Source organism: Rutidosis leptorrhynchoides, chromosome 4 (assembly GCF_046630445.1).
Source record: "Rutidosis leptorrhynchoides isolate AG116_Rl617_1_P2 chromosome 4, CSIRO_AGI_Rlap_v1, whole genome shotgun sequence".
Classification (NCBI taxonomy): domain Eukaryota; kingdom Viridiplantae; phylum Streptophyta; class Magnoliopsida; order Asterales; family Asteraceae; genus Rutidosis; species Rutidosis leptorrhynchoides.
Window position 1 is genome coordinate 489,170,232 of NC_092336.1, and position 17,283 is coordinate 489,187,514.

The 17,283-nt window shown below is 31.7% G+C and overlaps 1 protein-coding gene across 1 annotated transcript in view; it reads right to left on the reverse strand.

The window, feature by feature from the left end:
* The window catches only part of LOC139842379 (uncharacterized), a 125,482-nt gene that overhangs the window by 49,037 nt on the left and 59,162 nt on the right, over positions 1-17,283 (reverse strand). The window contains exons 4-6 of the mRNA XM_071832526.1: positions 9,385-9,775; positions 8,588-9,039; positions 7,998-8,221 (exon numbers count right to left, since the gene is read on the reverse strand). Coding sequence (XP_071688627.1) covers positions 7,998-8,221; positions 8,588-9,039; positions 9,385-9,775 — 1,067 coding nt within the window. The remainder of the gene's footprint in view (positions 1-7,997; positions 8,222-8,587; positions 9,040-9,384; positions 9,776-17,283) is intronic.

Below are 17,283 nucleotides of genomic sequence, written 5' to 3' on the forward strand. Positions count from 1 at the left end.
ACGAATTACAATAGTTGATAACATCGCGAGGTACTTGACCTCTATATGATACATTTTACAAACGTTGCATTTATTTCTTAAAGGCAATCTATTATTACATCGAGAGTTGACATATTAGCCTAACATTTTATAACAACCAAATGATCTAATCTGCCATTTTCATAACAATAGTCTTTAATGAACTTCAATGACTCGAATGCAACGTCCTTGTATCATAGCTTAAATGGTCCCAAGTAGTATCCTTAACATGAGCTAATGCACAGCGGAAGACTTAATTCATACCTGAGAATAACATGCTTTAAAACGTCAACATAAAGTTGGTGAGATATATAGGTTTGATGCTAGCAGCGTTATAACAATGGAACACAAGATTTCATATATAAACATTTTAATAAAAATATTCTAAGTGGTTGAGCACTTGGTAACCATACTTAACAATTAATCACGTCGCATATTCCCTTTAATATGAAATCTTACTACACTGTACCAAGTGTAGTCACGAAACGAAGTACTGTGCAACCGTTGAATACTGGTCGTCCAGTCCGGTTGGGGTTGTCAGGCCCGATAGATCTATCAACAGGATTCGCGTTTACAATACCGCTGTAAATATTAGTTACCAAGCTACAGGGAAGTATGCCAGTGGTACAACTCAACGTAGAATATATATTTTTGTCACTTGTGTCCATAACGTAAATCATTTATAAAAACAGCGCATGTATTCTCAGCCCAAAATATTTAAAGTTTAAAAGGGACTATATACTCACTGTTGTCTCGAAGATATATATATTTTTGACTTGGTCTTCCGGTTGATATCACGAACCTATCCATATATAATATATCAATATATTTTCATTTTAAACAAACATCTCGTATATATATTTATAATACTTTTAATACTTTGAATAATTCCTTAGTCCGTAGTTAGCGTTTCGATGTTAGTAATTCAATTTTAATGGTTCATTTTTAGATGTTTAATATACCCGCAATAAATAAACCCCCAACGAAATAAATAAAACTCCCATAAAACCCCATCGTATATGTGTTGGTCGAGATTAATCTTGACCCATGGTACCGGTGTTGTCAAATGACGTGTTGCGTACATAAAGTACCGGTGTTGTCAAATGACGTGTTGCGTACAATCATGGGATCTTATGATTAATCTTCTCGTGTTGTTTACGGGTGATCCTGAACCATATGAAATTGAATTATGAGTACATATATATAAAATATCATGTTATCTTAGAAATATGTGATTTATATCTTTTTTTCCAATTGATCCCGTAGTTGAAATGATCTAGGATAACCAATTTTGTTTCGGTCATAGTTTCTTCGTTACAAGTCCGTTTTCGTTGATTCAAATTGCCATCTTCTTGGATCGAGTTCTTCTTTAAGACTATGAACTGTAAATACCTTGGTTTGTATTCAAAATCATACGGCATAAGTGAAACATTAGTGAAACATATGAAGTTAAACATTTTGTTACAAAAAAAATCATTTAATGACCATTTTTCTAAAAATACTTATACTTTGAAAAACCAAGTTTTACCTTATTAAATTAGCATATATTTAAGTTATATTACAGGTCTTGAAGTATTTTAAAAGTTAAGTTAGAAGGATCTATTTAGTTTGCAAACAAGTTTGAAAACATTCAAACTATGTTCTTGTTGTTAAACTTTTGTACCACAAAATAAGATAGCTATATATATATGAATCGAACAAGGTTATGAACATAGATTCTACCTCAAGTTCCTTGGATAAGTTTGCTGTAAAAGAGGAGTAAGAAGCTAGAATCAAAAGGGTGATAGAAGTGGATGAAAGATTGGAAGTAAGTTGGTGTTCTTGGAAGGTTTTCTTGAAGTGTTTTTGTATGGTTTTCTTATGGTGTTTATGTAAGGTTTTTGAAGCTAGATCTTCTTAGAACTTTACTGAATTGTTGAAGGTGTTTAAGGGTTATAAGTGTGTGTGTTTTAGCTAGGAGATTGAAGTAGTAAATGAATCAAAATGATGATACATATATACTCCTAAAAATGTGATCTTTAAGGATAACATGACAAAATTTTAGTTTGTAATCTTATGTATTTGTCAAACAATAATACAAAAGCAATTACCTTATACCTAGGGTAGTAACAAGGGCTGGTTAGGTGGTGATTTGATGTGTATATACCAATAGTAAATACGTATAGAAGCTAGGTATGATACGAGTACAAATACTCTAGATATACGTATAGAAATTTTGTGAAAAATGGAATGAGGATTCAAATATAGCTATCTTTTGTGAATACACTTATATGATTTTATGTATTTAAGTCTTAAAAGTGAGTAAATACATTACTTATACGATATATGTATAAACATTATAAGTCTTAAGTATTTATGTCAAATAACGTTACGTATAGTTATCGTTTTGAAAACTTAAGTTAGTAGTTTCAAAATATACTTATAACTTATAGTTTTTGATACAAAATAAGATATTAAAACATTCATTAATCATGTTAAATATGTATATATACATATATATACGCAAACGTATAATTATCATATATTGTATAGTTCGTGATATCGTCGGTCAAACTAGACGGTCAAACGTTGTGTAAAACTCTTTTCGGAAATATAAATCTCGACAATTTGGATTACTTATCATGTTGGTAAGTTTTAATTTATGTAAATATTAATCTTATAAGTATAGAACGATCGAAAAAAAATGCGGGTCAACTTTAGGGTTTTTGCTTATCGTGTCGGAACCATATAGAGATTAGAGTTTAAATTTGGTCGGAAATTTCCGGGTCGTTACATAATGACACCTCGAATTTCACCCAATTGGGTAATAGAGGTGAAAACTTTGATCCTGAGAATAAAAGGAAGGAAATGTTAGGAATTGTCCACCCTATAGAAATATGTATGTCGGTGTATATCGATCCATTTGACCAAGAACCAGAAAAGAGACATATCCATTTACTAAAAGCTACACTTAAAAAAGAATTAAGTAGTGACGATCGGGTGAGTCTAAACTTTAAACCCATTGATATATTATACACCACCCGAGATGTAAATAACTGGCTCACTATTTTAATTCGTGGAACTTATTCTACCGACTTCACATGTCGTCAGCTAAGTGTGGAGAAGTCTAACCTCACTTAACGTTAAATTCGGGGTTCGGGTTAATGCATAACTCGTTAATAAAAATGCATGATAAGTTAGGGTAAAAGACGCATTTTCAAAAATTATCAAACAATTCAGAAAAGCAACCATTTTTGAAGAAAAACATGTGTGATAAAACAAGAAGGAATGAACGATGAGGTGCACCATCTATCATCCTGCAATTTTATGGTATCTTTAACTACTTTCTACACTAATCACCCTCGTGAATTTATAATTATAGTCTGATTTCATGCAAATGAGGGCATTGCATGATCTCAAGTGTGGGGAAGGGTTATAAATTCTCTCGAGTTTGCACTTAGTTTATTTGCCAAATTTTGTGAAAATTTTAAAAATTTTCAAATAAATGAATTCAAAATCATGTTTATACATATTTATGAACGATGAAAATTAGGTGTTAATACCGAAATTATCGTTACCTCGGAAAGGACATAAATTGAGAAACAACCCAAAACGCTTGAATTCATTTAAAATGGAATATAAGAGAATAAAAAGGCAAAGAACATAATAAATAAAAGCCAAGTGTGGGGAGAATATACCAAGTTATTCAATAAAAAATTATCTATCACATGTTTCTGTAAAGTTATTGCAGGTGCTTTTGTTTTGGACTAAATTAACTGTTTTACCCGATTTACTGTAATGAAAGATGGATCTACACGATGAATTAATTCCATCATTAAAAGGAAGTAAAGTCTTCCGAAAAAGACACGCACTTCTTGATTTAGGTCAAGAAGTTGCCGTCCAGACCAGCTGTAGGTTGACGAAAAATCTAGAAAAGTCATCTCTAAAATCAGCAGGAAATCCACGGACCTCAGCATCAAACAGGGTCGCCAGGTGGTCAGATTTATCCTAACCATGAGAAGGATTTATCTCGTACAATGGGGGGCACCGTGCAAATTAGCTTGATAAGACTAATGAATCAGATCCCCAGAAAGGATAATCTCCTTAAAGATCAAAAATCAGCTTTTAAGGCTGATATTACTCAATCCTTGAGATTGACCTTAAAGATTGAGAATTACAAACTCATGGAATTCAATGATATCTAAACTCGAGCTTGAACGAGAAAATATTTTGATCAAAAATAAAATCGATTTGTTTTCTGAAAACCCATTTTCAATGCGTTCATTACCATTGAACGTAAAATCCTAGGAATTCACCTGGAATTCATTAGGTTACCTGAACCAAATCGGGTGTCAACCGTAAGAACGGTGGTTGCATAGCATGGTCGAAGACAGGACCTTGTGCCAGACCAAAAAATTATAAGGGTGAGCTTTACTATTGCTCCTACAAAGGATAGTAATAGCATCCGACACGTTTTTGGACCATAATCAAATGCATGTCATTAGACATTGCCTTAACAGTTTCTTGTTCATCGATTTCCTTTACAACCGGACGGTAGTTTGCCGAAAGGTAATATACGGGACAAGTAAACTGGACGTGTTGCTTTCCTAATACAAGGTTAGCAAGTGGGTAACACAAAACCACAAGTGTTGAGCTAAAATTTTTAAATCTGAAACCCACACAACCCACAAAAATATTTTGCAAACACCGGTGAAGGGTTATTCCGGAAAACTTGTCTAGGGTAAAAGCTAGATTGAATTTTCAAAAGATCAAATGTTTTCATAAAGATCCAATTTCCTAACGGATCTAAATTTTCATAGTCATGTGGGACTGTAAACCGCCTTTCAAATGTGCACTTTGCTTTGGAAACCGAAAGTAAATCGGCTATTTGATTGCAAGTGTCGTTGACCTAAACCCGAGGCAACTGTGGATGACACACCCACCTTTAACCATCGTTACTATCATTGTTTATACCGCTATATCAAAATCGCTGATGTACAAAGTGTGAAGAATAAAGAAGTGATTCGTATGATGTATTATAATTTCAAGTTATGTATTGCTTGAGGACAAGCAACGTTCAAGTGTGGGGATATTTGATAGTGCTCCAAATAAATATATATTTAGTAGCAATATCCTCCCAATATGTAAATTATTTAGTTGTAATTGTCCTATTTTAAGTTGTAATCGTTTATATTAAATAAGTGCGAAGACAAAAGGCGAAACCGACGATTTGAAGACGCAAATGACCAAAAAGCTCAAATGTACAAGATACAATCCAAGTGGTTCAAATTATTGATGAAGAACGTCTAAAAAAGATAAGAGTACAAGTTACAAAACACAAAGTACAAGATATTAAATTGTACGCAAGGACGTTCGAAAATCCGGAACCGGTACCCGAGCCAACTATCAACGCCCGACGCAATGGACCAAAAATTACAAGTCTACTATACACAAGAATATAATATAATATATAAATAATTATATTAATTATTTATATTTTATATTTATATATAAAATATGTCGACAAGCAAGGTTCCAAAAGTATGTGAGCTGGATTTTCAAACTCCACGACTCGCGGAGTTTGAAGGCTTAAAACTCCACGACTCGCGGAGCTGTCAGAAATCAGAAATTCCTATAAAAGGCACGAGCTTCTGCCGAGTTTTTTACACAAAAATCTATCTATCTCTCTGTATTAATATATATATATATATATATATATATATATATATATATATATATATAATATATTATAAATTAGTTTAGTTTTATATTAGATTAGTTTGGGTAATGTAAAGATTATTTTACGGGTTTTAAAGTCGGAGCTCTGTCCGTGTAACACTACGCGATAAATAATCAATGTAAGCTATGTTCTCCTTTTTAAATTAATGTCTCGTACTTAAGTTATTATTATGCTTATTTAAGACGAAGTAATCATGATGTTGGGCTAATTACTAAAATTGGGTAATTGGGCTTTGTACCATAATTGGGGTTTGGACAAAAGAACGACACTTGTGGAAATTAGACTATGGGCTATTAATGAGCTTTATATTTGTTTAACTAAATGATAGTTTGTTAATGTTAATATAAAGATTTACAATTGGGCGTCCCTATAAATTACCATATACACTCGATCGGACACGATGGGCGGGGTATTTATATGTACGAATAATCGTTCATTTAACTGGATACGGGAATGGATTAATAGCCACTAGAATAATTAAAACAGGGGTGAAATTACATTCAAGGGTAATTGATGTAATTGTTAACAAAGTAGTAAAACCTTGGTTTACACGCAGTTGATAACCTGGTGTATTCATTAAACAAAGTATTAAAACCTTGTTACAATTCGAATCCCCAATTAGTTGGAATATTTAACTTCGGGTATAAGAATAATTTGACGAGGACACTCGCACTTTATATTTACGACTGATGGACTGTTATGGACAAAAACCAGACGGACATATTAAATAATCCAGGACAAAGGACAATTAACCCATGGGCATAAAACTAAAATCAACACGTCAAACATTATGATTACGGAAGTTTAAATAAGCATAATTCTTTTATTTCATATTTAATTTCCTTTATTTTATATTTAATTGCACTTCTAATTATCGCATTTTTATTGTTATTGTATTTAATTGCACTTTTAATTATCGTACTTTTTAATTATCGCAAGTTTATATTATCGCACTTTTATTATTCGCAATTTCATTTATCGTTATTTACTTCATGCTTTAATTTAAGTCTTGTATTTATTTTTAATATTTTACATTTGGTTTTAACTGCGACTAAAGTTTTAAAATCGACAAACCGGTCATTAAACGGTAAAAACCCCCCCTTTATAATAATAATATTACTTATATATATATTTGTATTTTTATAAAAGTAAACTAATATAGCGTTGAGCTTTGTTTAAAAATATAGTGTGCAATAAGCCCGCTCCCTGTGGAACGAACCGGACTTCCTAAAAACTATACTACTCTACGATTAGGTACACTGCCTATAGTGTTGTAGCAAGGTTTAGGTATATCCATTCTATAAATAAATAATTAAAACTTGTGTAAAATTGTAGCATATTTAATAGTATTTTCCTGCCAAAATTAATAGTATTTTATACCCCTTAGCTTAAACATCAGCACTCGCCAGGTGTACTTTCAGGGGGTGATATTTATATTTACGTTAAGTCTAGTTACCATGTGCCCACGATTATACATATACTTTTCATTCTGTTTTGAAACATTGAAATCTCGTGGTCAATCTTACATTACTGTAACTATAGCTCACCAACATTATTGTTGACGTTTTTAAGCATGTTTTCTCAGGTGCTTAGAGGTTTGTTGCTTCCACTATTTAGACTTGTTGTCTTGGTGTTTAGACTTGCTGTCTTGGTGTTTAGACTTATTGTCTTGGTGTTTAGACTTGTTGTCTTGGTGTTTAGACTTGCTGTTAAGGACCTGCTGTGCTAGAATTCTTCTGCATAATCTTAGAGATGTCTCAATCATGGAACTTTTTTTTTTCATTCGTAGTTTATGTTATTTTCAAATAATGACTTTGTAACGACCTTTGTGTCACGTTATCTTTTGTAAACGTTATCTTTTATGAATGCAAAACTGGTTTTCAAACAGCATGTAGTACTTGACCGTGTAAAGATCCTGTTGTTGATGAATCGTACACGATAGTTTTGTACGGGGCGTCACACAATACCTCGCAATGGGACCAGATGTTGACATACCGCGTCATTGGCAGTTTTGGCGGGGCGTCACATCCTCCCCCTCTAAAAAGGAACTTGACCTCAAGTTCTCAAGGTTGTCATCTTCTGAGTAGGGCATTAAATCACCAACATTAAAAGTGCTAGACATAGCAGTATCACCAGGCAGCTCGACCTTGTAAGCATTATCACCAACTTTTTCCAACACTTTAAATGGACCCTCAGCTCTTGGCATCAGCTTGTTCTTTCATTTTGCTGGGAACCTTTCCTTCCTTAGATGAATCCAAACAAGATCACCAGGAATGAAAGTGGGCTGCTTTCTATGCTGGTTAGCTTTAGCCTTGTATTGCTGGTTGGTCTTCTCAATTTTGGCCCTCACTTGTTCATACAGCTTCTTCATTTTTTTAACCTTTGCTACTGCCTCAACACTTGCCTTAGGCTCAATTGTAAAAGGAATCAGATCAATGGGTGTGAGTGGATTTGCACCATAGCAGATTTCAAATGGTGATTTTCCTGTGGAGTAATTAGGTGCTTTGTTAAAAGCAAATTCAGCTTGAGCAAGCTTCAAATCCCACTCCTTCAAACTTTTCTTCATAAGTGCTCTCAGCAGCATTCCCACAGTTCTATTGGTAACTTCATTTTGGGGATGGTGAGAAGTGCTGAATAAAAGCTTTGTTCCAAGCAGCTTCCATAATGTCTTCCAAAAATAGCTTAAGAACTTTGTATCTTGATCAGACACAATGGTTTTGGGAACTCCATGAAGACGAACAATTTCTTTGAAGAATAAAGCAATAACAATAGTAGCATCATTGGTTTTGTTGTAGGCTATGAAATGAGCCATCTTTGAAAACCTGTTAACAACCATAATAGAATCTTTGCCTCGCTGAGTCCTTGGCAATGCAACAATGAAATCCATGCTCAAATCTTCCCATGGCTGGTTGGGGACAGGAAGAGGAATATACAAACCCTTGTGAAATGCTGACTTAGCTTGAAAGCATGTAGCACAACGATTAATCACAGCTTTGACATCTTTATCCATACATGGCCAGTATAAGTGTTCACTTAGGATATCTAATGTGTTGTTAATCCCAAAATGACCAGCTAAACCACCTCCATGTGCTTCTCTAATCAGTAATTCCCTGATCGAATCTTTTGGAAAGCATAACCTGCTGCCCTTGAATAGAAAACCATCCTGCTCAACATAATCTCTTTTGGACTCAGCAGGAGAATAGTTCAAAATGGGAGCAAAGTCTGGATCAGCTTCATATAACTCCTTAATAAATGAGAATCCAAGAACTATAGCTTCCAGAATTGACAACAAAGAATATCTCCTTGATAGAGCATCAGCAACAACATTAGAAGTACCAGCCTTGTGTTTAGACACAAAGGAGTACATCTGCAAGAATTCAACCCATTTTGCATGCCTTGGATTTAATTTGTGCTGCCCATTAATGTACTTCAATGCTTCATGATCAGAAAAGAGAACAAACTGCCTTGGCTTCAAATAATGAGACCAGTGATCAACAGCTCGAATGATGGCATAAAATTCTTTATCATAAGTGCTATAATTCAGCTTTGACCCATTTAGCTTTTCACTGAAATAAATTACTGGTCTTTTTCCTTGCACTAGCATAGCCCCAATGCCAACACCACTTGCATCACATTCAAGTTCAAACAGCATATCAAAATTAGGCAAAGCAAGTATAGGTGCTGAACTTGGCTTTTCTTTCAATGATTCAAATGCTGATTGGGCATAACTAGACCATTCAAATACCCCTTTCTTCATACAATCCGTAATTGGAGCAATAATTGTGGATAAGTCTTTGATAAATCTTCTATAAAATGAAGCTAAACCATGAAAACTTCTAACTTCAGTGATGGAAAAAGGACTAGGCCATGATCTGATGGCTTCCACTTTAGATGGATCCATTGAAATGCCTTCTTCAGAAACCGCATACCCAAGAAACACTACTTTACTGACAAAGAAATCACACTTCTCCCGCTTTTCATATAATTGATACTGCCTCAACAGCTCAAATACTTTCCTCAAATGATCCAAGTGTTCTTCTTTAGTTTTTGAGTACACTAGAATGTCATCAAAGTAAACAACCACAAACTGACCAATAAGTGGCCTGAGCACTTCATTCATAAGTCTCATGAATGTGCTAGGTGCATTAGATAATCCAAAAGGCATAACCAACCACTCGAATAATATGACAACCCAGAAATTTCCTAATAAATTCAAACCTAACTGTTATATAATTCCGACGATTCACGAACAATTATTCATAAATAATTATGCATTTGTATTAATTCGTTATATTAATATTATTATTAATTTCATTTTTATCACTAATCATTATCATTTACAAATATTATTAATGTTATTATTATTAATAATTATTAATAACATTAATATTATTAGTATTATCACTTTTAGGAATATCATTATTATTATTAATACAACTTATTATTAATAATAATATTATTATTATTAATAGTATTAATAACATTTATAATGATTATTATCATTATTATTAATTATAATTAAAAATTTATCATTCTTATTATTAATATTGCCATATTAACATTATTATCATTTTATTTATCATTAATAATATTATTATTATTAATATTCTTATTATTATTAATTTATTATTAATATATTTATATTTATTATTATTATTAATTATATTATATAAATACTAAAATTGGTTAGTTATTCTAACTGCTCTAAATTTTTTTTTTTACTAAACGTGATCTGCTACATCTGCTTTTAATTTTTATATAGTCATGATCTTTTTTTTATAATCGTGATGTATTTTTATATTCCTACTGGTTTTTTAGTTGTTTCTGTCGACACATTGGGTTATAAAATGAACGAATTACACACTCATATGGACTAAACCATTCATTTATGCATTGTCATTATCAATTAAAAATCGATTACAGCTATTTTTAATAGAAAATATGAAGAACAAGTTCACTACCTCTGCTCCTGTTACATTTTGTCAAAAGCTCGAATTTAAAATACATTTCAAAAACCTTAAATGTGGTTTTGTTAGGAACTATTCCTTCAATCTATCTGCAAAATCTTAAGTCTCAATTCCTAGTATCGAGTTCTAATTTTAGAGTCAAAGATCGAAAAGAAAAAGTCAAACCGTATGAAGTTGGATCAAATTCGAGTTACATGTTACGTTTCATGTTTAATTGAGGATATAGAAAGTTTCTATGAGAGATTTAGAACTTATTTCATTTAGGAATCGAGGTCTAAAACCATTTTGAATTCAAAGTTTGATGTTGGGTTGTTCATCGAAGTTCTTCAAACTGCTACTGCTTTTTTTTTCCTTTCTGTTGATCAATTTATCACACCTTTGATCGTTTCTGTTTTGTTTATCAAACCTAAAGCCAATTCAATACTTTGTTATTTGATCCCTGGTTCAGTTGACTTTTATGATGAAGAGGAAAAAGATGAGACAGATAGAGATAATAGATATATAGATTTAGATGGGGTAATTAAACAGAAAAAACAAATATGGTGCAAATGTTAAGTTTGTTAGTGGGTTAACGAGAGGTCACAGGTTCGAATCCCGTTCATGGCAATTCTTTTTATACAAGCTTTTTGAAAGGTAGTTTCTTTTTAAAAATTCTTATTATTATTATTATTATTATTATTATTATTAATATTGTTACTCTTATAATTATTATTATTACTATTAACATCATTAAAGTATTATTATTAATATCATTAAGGTTATTATTAGTAATATCAATATGATTAAAATTATTAGTATTATCATTATTGTTATTACTAGTATTAGTATTATTATTATTAATAACATGATTTTAAAACTATTATTATCATGATTATTATTATTATCATTATTATCAATACTAGAATTATAATAACTATATGTTTATCATTATCATCATTATTAATATTATTACTACTACTATTAATATTATTACTATAATAACAACTATTATTTCTTACAAATACCATAATATTATCTATTATTATATTTTAACATTATATTAATTATATTTACATAATACTATACATATAAATATATTAATGAAAGACTTACTATATTAATGAACTAATGATAAAAATGAGTTAACATATATTTAAAATATATAAAAACAAATATATATATATATATATATATATATATATATATATATATATATATATATATATATATATATATATATATATATATATATATATATATATGTGTATATATATATATATATAATTATATCACTAATAATTATATACAAGTTTATTTAATTAAAATTAAAGGTTTTAATATATATAAACTTGATATAGGTTCGTGAATCCGAGGACAACTCTGCACTTGTTCAGTGCCATCATACACATATTTACTACAAACTATCGTATCGTATCGTGAGTTTATAGATCCCTTTTACTCTTTACATTTTTGGGCTGAGAATACATGCACAACTTTTATAACTGTTTTACACGCTAGACACAAGTACCAACTTTAAACTATGCTATACCCGGCTATGTCTGACTAAGTTCCTAACCGATAAGTATAAACACAACTTGTCTTTGGGGCAAACTTTGAACAACTTTTGGATCTGCATGATCTACTAATCGGTCCCTGCGAGACCAAGCTTATGAATAACTTTTGGATCTGCTTTATCTACTAATTGGTCCCTGCGAGACCAAGCTTATGAACAACTTTTGGACCTGCGAGATCTACTAATTGGTCCTTGTGAGACCAAGCTTATGAACAACTTTTGGATCTACGTGATCTACTAATTGGTCCCTGCGAGACCAAGCTTATGAATAATTTTTGGATCTGCGTGATCTACTAATTGGTCCATGTGAGACCAAGCTTATGAATAACTTTTGGATCTGCGAGATCTACTAATTGGTCCCTGCGAGACCAAGCTTATGAACAAAAATCTTGTGGTCTAACACTATTACTGAAATCATTATTTATGACAAACCTATGAACTCACTCAACCTAGTGTTGACTTTTTAAGCATGTTTATTCTCAGGTACTTAAATATTGCTTCCGCTGTATATCTGCTGTTTTGATGATGATTGCTTGCCATGCTTAGAGTCTTCATTACATATCATACCAATTAAAGATATTTAATGCATTGCACATTAACTACAATGTAATCTATTTATCTTCCGCTGCAAAACTCAATAAAACGTCTCATATAGAGTCGTTCTCTTTTAATACAACTGTGATTTGATATATTTAGTGACGTTATTCTTCCAGGCCCTATCTGGAGGTCGTCACAGATTGGTATCAGAGTAGGTTGTTGTAGAGAACCAGGATTACATTTTATGTGTGCCTTATACAATTAGGTACCTTAGCAATGTAGGACTACAACTTTCCTTGACCATAGTGCCTTTACTTGTTGCCTTTAACTGATAAATGCTACACTATACTTTAGAAACTTTACTTATCTTAGAATGCCAAGCCAATCTAAGAACTCTGCTCATTTTCCTAAGTATTATCCAATTCCGCCACCGCATTTAAATGCAACACCGTGATTTCAGAAATTCTCGACATTCCTATGTCATCTATCATGGTTTTGTATATTATATATGTATTTTGAAACTCCCATAATTGTTACTATTCATACTCAAACGTATATAACTCCATGTTATATATCACGTACCTATATGCCTTATGTCTTTATGCATCGGTTTGCGAACCGGAAAATGTCATTGGATTATCACAGTATACGAATTGAAAGTCTTTAATCGAAAGTTTATTAGATTACGTACTTATCATTTTATGATCTCGACACGTCATACTGCCATTATTGGAGTATAGACAAATCATATTTTATCATATCTTATCATGTATATCCCAATAGACTTTGTCTAACACTTTTCCTAAATTTCCTCCGTAAATTACGGAAATATTTTTGCTATATATACGTATACAAGGAGATGAATATATCATTCAATATTCAACACCCATTTCTAATTAAACCCTAATTCCAAACACATAATATGGATTCTTCAAACTCCTCGAGCTCCAATAGCAGCGTAATCGGAATGAACTAACCAATTAGCCATCATCTATTTTGGATGAATTGGGGGTGGGCTCGTAGCCGACTCAATCAATGGAGGCAAGAAGAAGGTGATTCCTTCCACCAACCGAATTCACCACTTGGCGAAGAACCTGAAGTACTTACCGGCGAACCAGTCTGAAACACCATTTTCACCCTCATTTCCAGAACAACTCGCCACAATTATATAATATCTAGAATTCTAGATCTTATTCGTCCCCTTGTCCGAACCGCCAATCATCCCAGTATAATAGAAGAAGTTAACAAGCTTCGCGCTCGAGTGGTGGCTCTGGAGAATATGGTGCAATATCTATAAGCATCAGCAGCACCAGCAGCATAACCAGCACCACCAGTACCATCAGCATCACCACCAACAGCATCAGCTTCAACAACAACATTCACATTCCACACCTCAACATCACACTCGGTACCTCGGATATTAACATCATACGCTCATAAATACCAAGGAATATTAGTAATAATGAGTTAAGATGTATTGACTCATTCTTCCCGAAGAATTATATATGTATACTTTATATATATATATATAAATATATATATATATATATATATATATATATATATATATATATACATACATATGGTTTAATAAATCATTTCGTACTAAGCTATTACGTGTGAATCTTAACTAGTATGTACTACTTGGTTAATTCATATCACTAATATGCTATGATGTACATCTTTTGTTAATAACTTAACAATCATTAATCACTGCTTCAGCACAATAAACTCCATTTCATAATAAACCAAGTGTATTACTCAAATACATGATTGATTGTATACTTTCATTTTCGATGTACTCGAAACTTTCTAGAAAACATCATTAGTGCCTTATGAATTTCACAAGAATTCCACGAGCTCCAACATCATATACCGAGGTATATCAATAACAATGAACGATGAAGTATTGATTCATAACTTCATTAGCGAAATATTCCGCGACGATTATGTAATCTCTCAAGTTTTGAAGATTATTTATTCTCATTCCAACCGCAAATCAAATGAATTTAATATTATATTAACTCATTAAATCTATATTATATATGGAGAATATATATATGAACGTATATCTTCATAAAGATTGCAATTAAAAATTCTTTTGTACAAACTGTTAATTGTGAAAATATTTTAACGGGTAGGTAATACCCAAGAAATATTTATATCTCACATTAATATATTACATTGTACATTCTTCAATTCTGGTTCAATAGTCAGTAACTATACTACTTACAAGATATATGTATTCGTTTACTAAAGAACAACCACTACATATTTTGACATATCAGAATTCAAGTAAAGCTTTAGCAGATGATATCTTCCTAAAGATCACTACATTCATGAATTATATTCATTCGTATTCTATGGTGAATTATCACATCAAACCACCAAAATTATCATTCATTACTTTTGAAATCAACAACGCCTATTCGTCAACCATTAGATCCGTTGATGATTACAATCAGCGTTTAATCATCTAAAAATAAAATTTCTTGAAATCATCTCGGATTGATAACCAACGATTCAAATATGGTTGCATTAAATGCAGAGAAAACATTGTAGAAGGTCTTAAGGGCCAAAAGTTTGATGATAAAGAATGATATAAACTCAGATTTAGAACTAGAAAACGGATTGAGCAAACTATGAAGGAGGCTATGGACAAATCACAAGGACTAAACCTATACTCAAGGAATCCAGATGATTCGATTTCTGATGGAAATTACAGAAGACAAATAATCTCCTTACGCATTCTAAATCCTTACAGAAGAATTTTCCTCATTATCATTCGATCTTAGAAATTCTAAGATATCATCGTATCTTTCGTTATAAATATCCTCTATATTTCTGAAGATATCTTCATAACGATTCTTGTCCGCAATTAATTATCTCTTTGCGATATCTTTATCACATCATAAAAGAAATTGTTTTAGTTTCTATATTCTGTAAAATTCAAGTTTAAATTATAAATGTTTTGAAGAAGTGTGGGGAATTGAAGCATGAGTTAGTATAATATAATAACGTCATGCCAACGTGATTATATTACAGTAATTCATGCTAAATTTTTAATGGAAGATGATAATTCATAGACTTTATAATCATCATTTACCATGTTACACGACTCTTACATTCTACCTAATCTCTAAACATATCAAGAAAATATATTCTTGATAGTTCTATTCTCAGTGATTCTGGTAATTTAATAAATCAAATTGTGATATTACGTTCCTTTCTGCTTAGGACAGTAGGTTCATTCGAAACTTCATACCTACGAATTCTGGACCATTACTTGCTTTACAAAAGCATGAAGCTCCGACATATAAGGGAAAATATAAAGCCCGATAACGACACCGAAATTACAAATCGTGTATATCAATACGTATTGCAACGTAAAGACACGGGAGAATTAAAAACATTATAACTCCAAGGGAATAGTAGAAGAAAACAAGTTCTTCTGGTGGTAAATGAAAAAGAAGAATGACTGTATATATGGTCAATATAATAACAAGGATCAATACGGGATTGAGCATATTAACAAATCTTTTAGAAGTATAAATTGAGGAAGAAAGTTTAGAAGTGGCGAAGATAATGAAACGGAAGAAGCTAATTTATAGCGAAATTCCAGACATAGCAATCGAGGCAATTCACCGCATTTAATCAAAAAAAATCTTAAATTCCTTAATTTTCGAAGAATCAAATCTTATACAAATTTACGAAGATTTCTTTAAATCCCTTAAATTTCGAAAATCAACTTTAGCTATGTCAAAAGTTAAGACCAACATTTAATTTTATCATTTCAATTTTTTTTTTTTTTTTGTGATAGCTTCATTTATACTCTTCCTATAATCGAATCATTATATCCATATTATTCAAAGGAGATAAACTCTATTTTTCAACTCATATTCATCATTCTTGTTGTAAAGAATGACAATCTCTATCAAACTTCATGACTATGATTTTCATGAACTCCTCTCTATTTGGCTGCCATAATATTGTGGCATAAATGTTCAAGGTTTTAAATGAGTTCAATACTATCCATAAAACATTTCATGTATCTAATTTACTGAAATGACTTGTAAAACATCATCATTTTGAATGATCTCCGCATTAACGATGAAATGCACTTCATAAAAGAACCTGTAGAAATTATGATTCGTATGACTTAAACGCTTGAAACAGAACAATATTCTATCCGTTGGAATTCACGAAAGACCCCGAACATACCTGGGAACGTGAAGACCAAATAAAACGTAAATATCCTCGTCTATGTACTAACAACGCCGATTGATGGCAACAACTAAATTTCGGGACGAAATTTCTTTTAACGGGTAGGTACTATGACAACCCGGAAATTTCCGCCTAAATTCAAACCTAACTGTTATATAATTCCGACGATTCACGAATAATTATTCATAAATAATTATGCATTTGTATTAATTCGTTATATTAATATTATTATTAATTTCATTTTTATCACTAATCATTATCATTTA